The 12,173-nt window shown below is 51.5% G+C and overlaps 2 protein-coding genes across 2 annotated transcripts in view; one reads left to right on the top strand and one right to left on the bottom strand.

Moving 5' to 3' along the window:
- The window catches only part of SCN8A (sodium voltage-gated channel alpha subunit 8), a 62,273-nt gene extending 57,692 nt beyond the window's left edge, over positions 1 to 4,581 (top strand). Inside the window, exons 26-27 of the mRNA XM_067314230.1 lie at positions 569 to 839; positions 1,842 to 4,581. Of these exons, the coding sequence (XP_067170331.1) occupies positions 569 to 839; positions 1,842 to 2,989 (1,419 nt within the window). The 3' untranslated portion in view covers positions 2,990 to 4,581. The remainder of the gene's footprint in view (positions 1 to 568; positions 840 to 1,841) is intronic.
- Positions 4,582 to 8,252: 3,671 nt separating this feature from the next.
- On the bottom strand, positions 8,253 to 10,041 carry TMDD1 (transmembrane and death domain 1). The gene is made up of 2 exons (XM_067313955.1): positions 9,985 to 10,041; positions 8,253 to 8,987 (listed from the first exon to the last, which is right to left on the bottom strand). Exons 1-2 carry the CDS (start codon positions 10,039 to 10,041, stop codon positions 8,253 to 8,255), a joined length of 792 nt encoding a protein of 263 aa, XP_067170056.1.
- Between the last annotated feature and the right edge of the window lie 2,132 nt (positions 10,042 to 12,173).

Raw genomic sequence — 12,173 nt, 5'->3', positions numbered from 1 at the left:
AGGAAGTTTCCTGGCATTAGTGAGGGGGACCTCGGACAGTCAGCCAGCCATGTGGGTTACATTGACTGAGACCAAAGTACATTTCCCTGCTTCGTGCAAGGCTTTGTTTGTGACATTGGGTGAGTCCCTAAGGTAATGTCTGCACTACTATAGATAAGCCATCCTGCCGATCTGCCTGCTTCTGGGACTAGACTGCTGCCAGGACCCGAAGGAGGTAGCTGAAGTCTAGTTCAAGTATTTCTGCAGCCAGAGTCACTACAGCAATATAGACCTGGCTGCTTTCTCCATGTGTGAATGGAAACGCATCACCTTGCCTTTGGTCTCAACAAAGAGCAAGATATGCTCAGAATAGGGTTTTGTTAGCATGTTTAGGGTTTAAAGAGTAGCATTTTCATACCTTTCCCACAAACAGATTGACCTGTGAGGTAGAGCCTGCCTTGAAATCTTTGTAACAAAGATCATGGTAATGCTGCGTCCTCATCTGTGTTTCTCCCAACAGTGAAGTGTTGGCTAGTAGTAGATTTTTGTTCAAATCTGTTTGGTTCACCGTCTCTCTCCTGTTGCACAGAACCGCATTCAAGGAGCTGTCTTTGACTTTGTCACTCAGCAAGCGTTTGATATAGTCATCATGATGCTCATCTGCCTCAACATGGTGACCATGATGGTGGAGACAGACACACAAAGCAAGCAGATGGAGAACATCCTCTACTGGATCAACCTGGTGTTTGTCATCTTCTTCACCTGCGAGTGTGTGCTGAAGATGTTTGCCTTGCGGCACTATTATTTCACCATTGGGTGGAACATTTTTGACTTTGTGGTCGTGATTCTGTCCATTGTGGGTAAGTGCGATACCAATTAGAGGTCTGTGCATTGCACAACTTTCTTTGACGTCATGCGGAGCTAGGCTGTCTTCCTCTGTGTTTGCAGAGCAGAGCATATTCTTGTCATTGAGGAGGATGTATTTTATGCTGGATGCATAAAATACCATAGAGCCAGAACTTCTGGCCTCTCCTTTTAGGATTGTGAAGAGACTGTGGCATAGTTTTGCAGTCTGAAGTCCTGACTAATGCCCCCTTCTCCCTCAGTTCTGGAATTCATTTCCAGTTTTATTGCGTAAAAACACAATTACTCTTTCCCTGTCTTTAAAAATAAATATTTTACTCACCTCACAGGTGTTCATAAGCATTGTAACATTCCTGAATATAGCACTGTAGTGCTTCCAGCCTCCATCAGTATGTGATTTGCATTCTCTTGTTTCCAGTTTAGGTTGAAGGTGAGTAGACTAGTTTCTTCCACCAGGTTTTTGTTCTTAGTGGCTAATCTGTAATTTATACATAATCTCACAAGTACAACAGGATCACTCAAAAAGCTTGCCTGGACACAACTCTGCCTGGACATATTGACAAAACACCAGCCAAAATTTAGCGACTGTCCTGCAATCTAAAGCTCTGATGCAGATTTGTCTGCTGCTTAAAATAAGATTTGTCTTACATATTTTTAAGCACCTTCAAAATGAAATCCATAGCCAAAATTTGTTATCTAGGCTCTCGTGGCGGAGTTTAGACATGGAGAACTAGACACCTCCAGGAAACCACTCATCCATCCTTATGCAGGTGGAATGAATCATGCTGCAGCTGTACCCTCTCCATTTAGGAGAACTATTTAGGGAGCCTGAGCAGCTAGCTAAGAGTTAGCTGCCTGAAAGGGAGGCATCTCAGTCACAGGCTTCTTGTGAAAGTCTGACCGAGCTGTTCTGTGGCCCAAGTCCCTTAGCTAGATTCAGAACAAGAGGCAGACTGCACATCTCTGTTGTCACACTTCTTCCTTCTCTTCTACTTCAGGTATGTTCCTGGCCGAAATCATTGAGAAGTATTTCGTGTCGCCCACTCTATTCCGAGTCATCCGACTGGCTCGCATTGGACGTATCCTGCGTTTGATCAAAGGAGCCAAAGGAATCCGCACCTTGCTTTTTGCCTTAATGATGTCTTTGCCTGCCTTGTTCAACATTGGCCTCTTGCTGTTCTTGGTCATGTTCATCTTCTCCATCTTTGGCATGTCAAACTTTGCCTACGTCAAGCATGAGGCTGGCATAGATGATATGTTCAATTTTGAGACCTTTGGAAACAGCATGATCTGCTTGTTCCAGATCACCACATCGGCTGGTTGGGATGGCCTGCTGCTGCCGATCCTAAACCGGCCGCCAGACTGCAGCCTAGACAAGGAGCACCCTGGGAGTGGTTTTAAGGGTGATTGTGGGAACCCTTCAGTGGGGATATTTTTCTTCGTGAGTTATATCATCATCTCCTTCCTGATCGTGGTGAACATGTACATTGCCATCATCCTGGAGAACTTCAGCGTGGCCACCGAGGAGAGTGCCGATCCACTAAGCGAGGATGACTTTGAAACCTTCTATGAGATCTGGGAGAAGTTTGACCCCGACGCCACGCAGTTCATCGAATACTGCAAGCTAGCAGACTTTGCTGATGCTTTGGAACATCCTCTCCGTGTCCCCAAACCCAACACCATTGAACTCATTGCCATGGACTTGCCTATGGTAAGTGGAGACAGGATTCACTGTTTAGACATCCTGTTTGCCTTCACCAAACGTGTCCTGGGGGACAGCGGAGAGCTGGACATCCTGAGACAACAGATGGAGGAAAGATTTGTGGCGTCCAACCCTTCCAAAGTGTCTTATGAGCCCATCACAACTACGCTGCGGCGTAAGCAGGAAGAGGTTTCAGCGGTGGTTATCCAGAGGGCTTACAGGTCTCGTTTAGCAAGGCGGGGTTTTATTAGTCGAAAGCCTGTCTCCACCAAAATGGAAAACGGAGGAGCAAACAGGGAGAAAAAAGAAGGCACCCCCTCTACAGCATCTCTCCCATCATATGACAGTGTTACTAAACCAGAGAAGGAGAAACAGCAACGGGCAGAGGAAGGAAGACGAGAAAGAGTGAAAAGACCAAAAGATGTCAGGGAATCCAAGTGTTGAGACAAAATAATAAAATTGTACAAATTAAAAAAATTTGCAAGTGAAAAAGATTGTTTACAAACTTCATGAAATATATCAATACAGAACAGCTGTGGAGACACTTACCTGAAGATCTTATACCAAACATAGTCTGCTTACTGTGTGACAGCGTTGCATCTAAAGCAGTGACCTACCACCTGTTTAAAGGACCCTTGTAAACAAACATTTAAAAACAAAAAAGGAAAAAAAAAAGGATTTTCTATTGTTTGGGCAGGTGGATACTGCATGTTCCACATCAGTCAATGCAACTTAGGACAAACAAGCAAAACAAAACACACACACACAGAAACAAAACCTGCTGCTGGGATTCATATATTTTTCCAAAGCAGCCAAAAATGGATTTTATTTTCCCATTTTGTTGATTATTGAAAGAAAACCCAGAAGTCACAATGTTAAAGGGTTTGTTCATGCAAAACTAGATTTGCGTTTAGTTAAGCAGCAAAAAAAAAAGAAAAAGAAAAAAAGAGAAAAATGCGAAAATAAGCAAAACAAAAAAAGAAACCACCCATTTAGCCCATGTCATTTAATTGTCATAGTTTATTTGGTATTTATTATCTGCATTCTACTTTCTACATGGGCTTTACTTGGTTTGGGAGATGGGGTAATCGGGTACCTTCAGCCTGGAGCCAGCTCGGGCTGATTCCCCCAAAAAAAGTGCTCGTTCAATGCATAGAAACGATTTGCATGATGGCATGCCGTGACCGGGAACCATGCATGAGGAACCATTGAAGCACCAGGCACTCGAGAATCTGTCCACAGCAGTGTGTTAAGCCATAAATTCGAGGCACTCCACTGACTACCGTCCACTGTATTCGGAGATAAACCGTAACGCTAATCACGCCCTTCACCGGTACTTACCACTTCGTAGCAATCTTTTGTAGACCTGCCAGTAGGGGAAAAAAAATGAAACAAAAAATGAAACAAGCGGATGAATTAATTGTGTGTGTGTGTGTGTGTGTGTATGTTTAACAACGTCTTCCCCCCCCCCCAGCCATCTTTTGCACACTGAAATAAATATAACAAAACTAAATGCTGCTCCGGCCCTCGCCCGAGGGGAGATGATAAAAATCGAGACCAGCTTGTTACGCTGCGTCACTGTAAAACCCGAACTAGGGCTTCGAGACCAGTCAGTAAATCCATTTGTATCCTGTAATAGTTGTCATTAGTTATTATTCTGCCACCATCCTGCCGCACAGACACTTTATTTATTTTTTTCCCCAAAGAGATGAGTGCTAAGGAAAGTGGCACGCTATCTCTGCGGGGACAATTCGGGGACGTCCCCAAGACGACCCCAGTCGCAGGGCTGGGGCCATGATGCACTATTTTTTCCCATTTGCACTTTGACGCCACATGGTTTTTTTTCCCCCTCTCCTTGCTTCTGTAGCCACAAGATTGGTTTTTTTCCCCTCCTTATTTTTTTCCCCCCCCTTAAAGGGCAGCGCCTTTGCTTTCCTCCCGCGAGCGGCCACGGAAGAGCCGCTGCCGGGGGGTGGGAACCGGCACCGGCCCCAGTGCAAACTGCGGGGTTTCTCCCCAGCCAGCATTTCGCAGCATCCTCGCGCCCCTGCGCCGCACCGTCTGCACCCGGTTCCTTAAACAGGGGCATCCATGGCCCAAGCTAAGGGTACCCATGAGAGAGGGGGGTAGAAAAACCCCACCCCGAGGCAACCGCGCTTTCAGGCGGCAGCTTGGTTTGCATCATCTCGCAGCCGGGACGGTTCGAAGCCGCGGCGCCCCGCAGCTCGCGCCCGAATAACGAAGAAAAAAATAATCTACATCCATCTGTACAGGCTACATTGTAAACAGCACAAAACAAGACAAAACAAATAGCTGGAAAGTGTGGTTGAACTTTTTAAGAGAATATTATAAATACTGTAATATATCATTTTATTTTATCGGCATGCCTTTTTGTAAATACAAAGGACTACAAAAATAATAGAATGGCTTCTGGCTTATGCCATTGTCCATGTTTATTTTTATTTTTTTAATATTTTTCCTTTTTCCTTAGACTTTAGATAGCTGGTAAACATCCCCCCCCCAAAGGAAAACAAAACCCTACCCCCAAACTAGATCTAAAAAATAAAAAAAATGCAAAAAAAAAAGCTTTACTGCAAATTATCTTTGCAACAGCAAAAGTATATATTTTTGGGTTCCAATGTGCAATAAGTTGACCACTTCTATGCAAGATTTGGCTAAACTTCATAATTGTTCTTAAGCTGGGCTCTTGGCTCGTACGTGACGCTTGGTACCTTCCGCGCTCATGCTGGCACTTTCATTAAGCTACTCGATTACTTTTAAAGAAAAAGAAGTCCCTTCAAACTATGTATATATATTTATTTTTTTAACATTAGATCTGTATTAAATGCAAGAGGCCAGGGGTGTTGTCGATCAGCCAATATTGCCAAAAAACACCAGGAACGAATAGTTTCTTCAACTCTCCGTTGCCTGAGCGAGTCCTTCTGCTCCGAGCGAAGCGTCCTGGACCGTTTCTTTTTTTGTTCGTTTTTTAATTGCTTAGTTTCCTTCCTACAGCAGATATTTCCATCGGCCACAGTTCACAGGTGCTGAAAATAACGGATCTGCATTTTTGTACATCTTCACTAGGTGAAGCCAAGGACAGGAGGGAAACTTTGGGCACCGCGCGTTACAGACCTCGGCGTCGTGCCCGGACTGCCGGCTCCGCAGCAAGACGCCCGCGCGGACACTATTGCGGATCGAGGGTGGCGGGAACGAGGCGAGTGTGGGGTTGTCAATGCAAAACACGTAGCCAAAAAATTCAGACTTCAGCCAGTGGCTCTCCTCCCCCCCACACACACTTACAAAAACCTCCCTTTTTTATTAATTTGTTACCGTGTTCTTAAAAGAGCAGAGGGGAAAGCGGAAAAAAAAGAAAAAAGAAATACCAATCCAAGCTGCTTTGTTCACTTTTCCTGTTCACCTTTTTTTAAAATATAGAAGCCAATGTTGAACAAAAAAAATAAATAAAACCATGATATGACATAGAGGCCACACCCGAGTTCGAATTATTTAATTTTCCGCCGCAAAAAAAAAAAAAGTGTTAAAGCTGTAAAAGATCAATAGTGAAGATTAGTGTATTAGAAATTGCATGGTGGCTCATAACGATCTTACCCAACTTGGTTAAAGAATTACGTTACTATAAGCCAAAAGAAAATAAAATAAACGTTACCCTTTTCACTGTATGAGGTGAGGTTGTCTCGGTGTCCCAGTTATTTGCCCGGCTGCACTCTGCCCCCCCCCCCCAAGATGTCCCTCAAGAGCCTTTTCTGCTCCGTTTTTGTGAAAATAAGCAGGGAGAAGGGACCAGATGAGACGCAGGAAGGGAGCTGGGGGCGTTTCGTGGCGGGGACCCCCCCGGTGCCCCGGTTCCCGCGGGCCGGGTCCTGCTCCAGGTTGGTGCCATTCAGGAGGCGCCGGGGGCTCATCCCGAGCACTGCCACCAAAAGCCACTTAAAAAAGCCCAAGTCCAGCCCTTCGCCGCAGGGATGCTCGGCACCGCGGCGCCAGTTCCTGCCTTTGCTCTCCAGAAACGGGGTCCAAACAGCCCCAAGGCCCCACGGGCAGCAGGAGCCGGCGCCGCGGTTTCGCCAGCCCTGCGCCCCTTTTCTGCACCTTGTCTTCACCTCCGGGTAGCGCCCTAGCTCCGAGATGGAGCTCGTGCACGGGGTTTAGAAATTGAAGGAAAAGAGCCAAGGGCTCCCCCCCCCCCCCCTTTAAGATGACTAAAGCTAAGAAGAAAAGCAGCTTTTCCAGCACCCGTTCGCTGCACGGCTGCAGCCGGGTGCGGGTGCGCGGAGCGGGCGCCTGCCGCAGCCCCCAGAGCTCCCGGCTTCCCACCTCCTGCCCCTGCGCAAAACCGGTCCCTAATCACCCACCTCCCAGCAGGGTTGGGAGGTTTAATTAGCCACCAGGTGCAACGCTTGGAGAATTGCCCCAAAAAATGGCCTTCAGAGGCACCCAGCGGAGCCTCGGCCGCAAGACGGCAGCGCAAATGCTGCTGCAAAAAGCCCCGGAACAGCCCCGCTCCGGCTGGCACCGCTTCCTGCCGTGGGGCGGCATCTTCCCTCCCGCTTCCCTCCGGCAGCTGCCCCGAACCCCGTTTCCCCCCACGCTCTGCTCGCTCCCCCCTTCGCTCCGAGCTGTCTGCCCAGCTCCGCTGCAGCCCAAGAGGGAGGGGATGCAAACATGGAAAACCAGTGTGTTGGGAATTTGATGCCTGAACTTCGATGTCCTTTGTACTGTACAGCCTCTTTCTTTGGACTTTGCAATAAAAAGGTTTTTCCATCCTGCTTTAACAACGCCTCCCACGCGACCCGTCGTTCCGCGGCCTGTCGGGCGGTTGCAGCCCGGGCATCGAGCTATCGCAGCGCCTGCCGCATCCGCGCTGGAGCTGCGGATGCCCCGATCCCCCGGTGAACAGCACTCCCTAAAGGCTGCAATAAATATTTCCATGATATTCACTTTTCTAAAAATGCAACTTGAACTGTTTCACTTGCCTTTTAAAGCTGGTGCTACTTGTCCTTTGCTTTCTTTCCTAATCCCTGCTCCCGATGCTGGTGTTTTGGCTCGATATTAGCCCTTTCTTGATGCAGAATGCGGTTTTAAACTCTAATTGCAAAGAGCCTCCCGTAAAGCCGTGCTGGAGACGGGCGGCCGAGGAGCCGCAGGCAGGGCAGGCGCGGGCAGGTCCGTCCTTCCCCGGCCACGCTCAGCCCCTCTCTCGCCGGCCCCAACGGAGCCAAAACCCAACGCACAAGCGAAGAGCCGCCCGGAGGGCTTCTCGCACGCGAAGCTGTTTCAGGGCAGCGCAGGCGCGCGGTGCAGCTCGGCCAAGACGCCCCCAGCCCCCTTTCCCAGCACCGCCGCTCCCGTCGCATCCGCAGCACCAGCCAGACTGCTGCACGGCGGGGAACCGAGCCTTTCCGCGCCCCTTGCTGCTGCCCGGTGAGGGGACATTCCCGCGTGGGACAGGGAGCAGCCACAGACCGTGGCTGTGGGTCACGGCTGAAGGTTGCAACCATGGGTTGCACCATGGACCATGGCTGTGGGTTGCAACCATGGGTTGCACCACGGACTGCAGCCACGTGTTGCAGCCAGAACACGGCCACGGCAGCTGCCGGGGTGACACGAGCCCTGTCGGTGGGCCAGGGTGGGGACAGAGGACACGTGGGGTTGGTCTCCTGGCTCTCAGCTCCTCCGCAAGGCTTTATTGGATCTCGCTTTCCCGCAGGACATCGCGACGGCGGGTGCATCCCCCGTCCCAGCCTGGCACCCGGCGGCGGGAGCAGGCAGCAGCGAGGAGGAGGAGGACGACAGAGGCGAGGAAGCCCCCCAGGACACCCGAGGCCAGGGGACCGACCCATCCCAGCAGGCTCCGGGCGTAGGGTGGCGGCCCCCCGCTCCGGATGGGGCTGCCGGCTCTCCGAGCCCTGCCACCGCGGTGATGGTCGCCCTCCAGCAGCAGCGAGGAGGCGAGACGGGCCACGGCGCGGCCGTAGCCCTCCACGTTCCTGCGCAGCTCCAGGCTGCGGTCCTGGTTCAGGTTCTTGCCCAGCTCGCGGGCGACGTCGGGGCGGCCGACGTGGCGGAGGCCGCGGGACAGCCGGTCCCAGGGGGTGGCCGCGCCGGCGGTGCCCAACCAGCGGCGCAGGGCGGTGGCGCAGTTGGCGGGGGCCCGGCGCACCCGGGCCAGGGGGTTCCTCGCCTCCGAGAGCTGCTCCAGCTCCCGCTCCAGGTCGCCGTCCGGCCCCGCCAGCTGGGCCCGGAGCTGCCGGCACTCGGCCGGCGAGAGCAGCCGCACCAGGCGGTCCACAGCGTGCCGGCCCAGCACCGCCGCCACCGCGTCCTCGCCGCGGCCCCACGCCGCCAGCAAGAGGAGGCCGAGCCCTGCCGGGACCAGCATCGCCCGAGGGGACCCGGAGCCCCCGCGACCCGCCTGGTTCTGGATCACCGTTGCCGAGCTAGAACGTCCCCTCCATCCCCTTCCCCGGGGGGGGGGGGGGGAGAAGCTCCCACTTGTTGCCTGCGCAGGGAACGTGCTCCGCTGGCACCGTTTCCCACCCAAGATTCCCACCAAACTTGAGTTTTCCAGCACATGGGAAGGGTCGAAGGGGCCCCGTAGCCACGAGGTGGCAACGCGGCCCCGAAGTCAGCAGCCTCCCACTTCTCCCTCCGCTCAGACGCCCCTGGTTAACAGGATGGAGGGTGATGTCCCATCCCAACATCCGCAGCCGGAGACCTGGAGCAAGCTGCCACCAGCCATCGAGCGTCTTATTTTGCACCACGAGTTTTTTTTCCCCCAAAGGATGCAAAAGCCTCGTGAGCCAAGACCGAGGTTTTGGAGCATTTCCCGGGGACGTTCAATGGCATTTCCTCGCAACACTCGACGCACCCAGGGCCCCGCACCAGCTGTTTCCATGCCGGAGCCTCCAGAAACTCCCAGTCGGGACACATGTTCCTTGCAGCAACCCAAAACGCCGGCGAGCACTCGCCTCGGCTCCCTTCGCCCTCCCGTGCGCCAGCTCCAGCCAAGTTAAAGAGGTTTTTCCCACCGCCAGGATACGGTGATCCCCCAAACCCAGCTTGTGCCCCCACGCTCAGGGGAGCCAATTCCCCCCTGGGGCCAGTTTATCCCCTTGCAGGAGCACTGAGCTGCCCAAACACATAACTTAATGCAAAAAAAAGAAGCCAGGATGAGGATTTCACAGGTTTCCAGAGAGAGAAGCACCACCTACCAGCTAGGACTGATAGGAGACTTGGAGAAACGAGCAGTCGGGGGGGAGCAGTAGGGTTTAAGGCACATATATTAGCTTAAAAATTAAATAAATAATCAACCCAAGGCTGCCAAAGAAGAAACATAACCAAGCATTAGTGACAATCGATGGAGCACAGACACAAAAATACCCAAAAGGAGCAGCCACCCCCCACAGCCCCCTTACCTGCAGCTCCTCGCAGTGACACAGCCAAGGTGGTGTGCAGGGACCCCCAGGACCCATCACTAGAGCCCCCCTTCCTCATCCAGACTCGGGGGTGGAGGAGCCTCCTAATGAGGGGATGGGACACACCTGGGCCCAAACCGCTGCTGCCCCTTAACGAGGGGATGGGACCCACCTGGGCCCAAACAGCCCCCGCAGGGGATGGGGCCAGCCCCAGCTGCAATAACCTCCCCATGGTACCCCCCCACCCTTGCAATACCCCCCAAAAACCATGCAATACCCCCCCCGCAATGCCCCCCCTGCCCTTGCAATAAACCCCCAAACCTGCAACAACCCCCCCCCATGATACCCCCTGCTCCCCCGACACAACGAACCGCAAGCTCGCGGACAGGTGTTTCAGGTAATCTCTTTAATACTGTGTAATACTTTTCTTTTTAAAATACAGTATTTCTTGAGGTAGACCATTACAGTTCAAAAGCATTTCTTTCTCAGACATTAATAAGACATGAATTAAATACTTTCATGTACAATATGTTGCAAAATGAGGTAGAAATGGTTACAGAGAGTGTACAAAGTCAAATATGATATTAATAATAATAATAAAAAGTCTTCAGGTTACCCAGTACCACTTTTTGGAGAAAGGGGGAAGAGGCGAAGGGGGATCCCAGAGTTAGGTTTCGATGCAATCCCAGAGCGCCAGCTTCCCCCGAAGGCGCTCGCAGTGCCTGCGGCAAACGCGCGCTCCGCCTCGGCAGCGCCCTTCGCACGCGCTGAAACGCCAATCCGCAACAGATTGCAAAAGTACCCGAAAGCTGGCAGGCGCAGCTTGCTCCTTTGGTGCGTTACGCGGTGGGGAAAGGCCACCGCTAGGCGAAACGGGGGTGTCCTGAGCGCGGACCCTGAGGTTATCGGCAGCGCGGCGCCGGGTGCGGCGCGCCCCGGCCCTTGCAGAGCCCGTGCAGAGCTCGTGCCGTGCAACCCTGAGACAGCCTGGGCAGCGCGCTCCGCCTGCCGGCCCCTGCGGCTCCGTGTTTGCCGGGCAGGCTGGCAGAGAAGCTTGCCTTCAAAATAAAACATGCATATAAAAGCAATTCTTTTAACTGGGGGGGGAAACGCCGTGGTGGGTCGGTTGGTGCCCCGCGCGCTAACCAGGGCGTCCAGCTTCTCCCTCCCTCCCCCTGATGCGCTGCCCCGTGGTGGAAAGGTCTTTGCAGCAAACCCGGGGGGGGGGGGTTTATGCCCTGCACAACGCAGCTTTGCACCTTACAGTTGGTTTTGGTTTTTTCAGCCAGAAAACGTAGGATTTGCTATTTCAGCTGTATTCTGCTTCCAGCAGCAAAAGCAAATATCCCAGGAAACACCACCCCCACCTCCCGTGGGCCGCACGCAATTGCCCGATCCCAGCCGCTCCTGGGTTTTGTTTTCCAGCAACCGAGGGAACAAACGAAAACTCCTACGGAGGGAAAAACGGAGGCACCGGCGCTGGCTGAGATGTGCCCAGGGCAAAATCCGGCAGCCTGCGAGCAGCCCTCGGAAACGATCAGGGGAAAAAAAAAGAGGGACGAGGGTATTTTTCAAGTAAGAAAGCGTACGAAGGCAGCGAAACCCCGGCAGGGCGAATGATAAAAACGGGGTCGGCCGCGGGAGCGAGCGGCCGGCCGGGACCGTAGCCGGCAGCTCGGTCCAAAAAGTGGTGCTGACGACGGCTTTTACACTACGGCACTAACACGCTTTCCGTTGAAGACACATTACTCCACCAAACGCTACAATAACAATGTTTAAAAAAAAAATTAAAATAAAATTATGGCATAATACATGTGAAAAGCACCTGAAATACATTCAACTTTCATCTTTGTAACAACTTCAAGTTTTTTTTTTTTTTCTTTCTTTCTTTCTTCTTTCTTTCTGTCACCCTTTTTGGAAGCAAATGCACGACACAGCTTTGTCCTAAGTCTGAAAACTCTTAAAAAAATCTTTTTCCTTTTCTGAGAAGATAAAAAGAGCTTTTAAAAACACATTCTTTTTTTTTTTTTTTTTTTTGCTGAGGTAATTCTTTTCCTGAGTAGTTAAAAAGAAAAAACAAAAAAAAAATACTACATACCTTACAAAAATAAAAACGAAGTCTAGTATATTAAACAATCTACATTATTTTACCCCCCAAACCCTCAGTCCTGCATTCCTCCCCTCTCCCC

The sequence above is a fragment of the Apteryx mantelli genome, chromosome 33 (assembly GCF_036417845.1).
Source record: "Apteryx mantelli isolate bAptMan1 chromosome 33, bAptMan1.hap1, whole genome shotgun sequence".
In the NCBI taxonomy this organism is placed as follows: domain Eukaryota; kingdom Metazoa; phylum Chordata; class Aves; order Apterygiformes; family Apterygidae; genus Apteryx; species Apteryx mantelli.
This window is presented reverse-complemented; position numbering and strand designations above follow the sequence as displayed.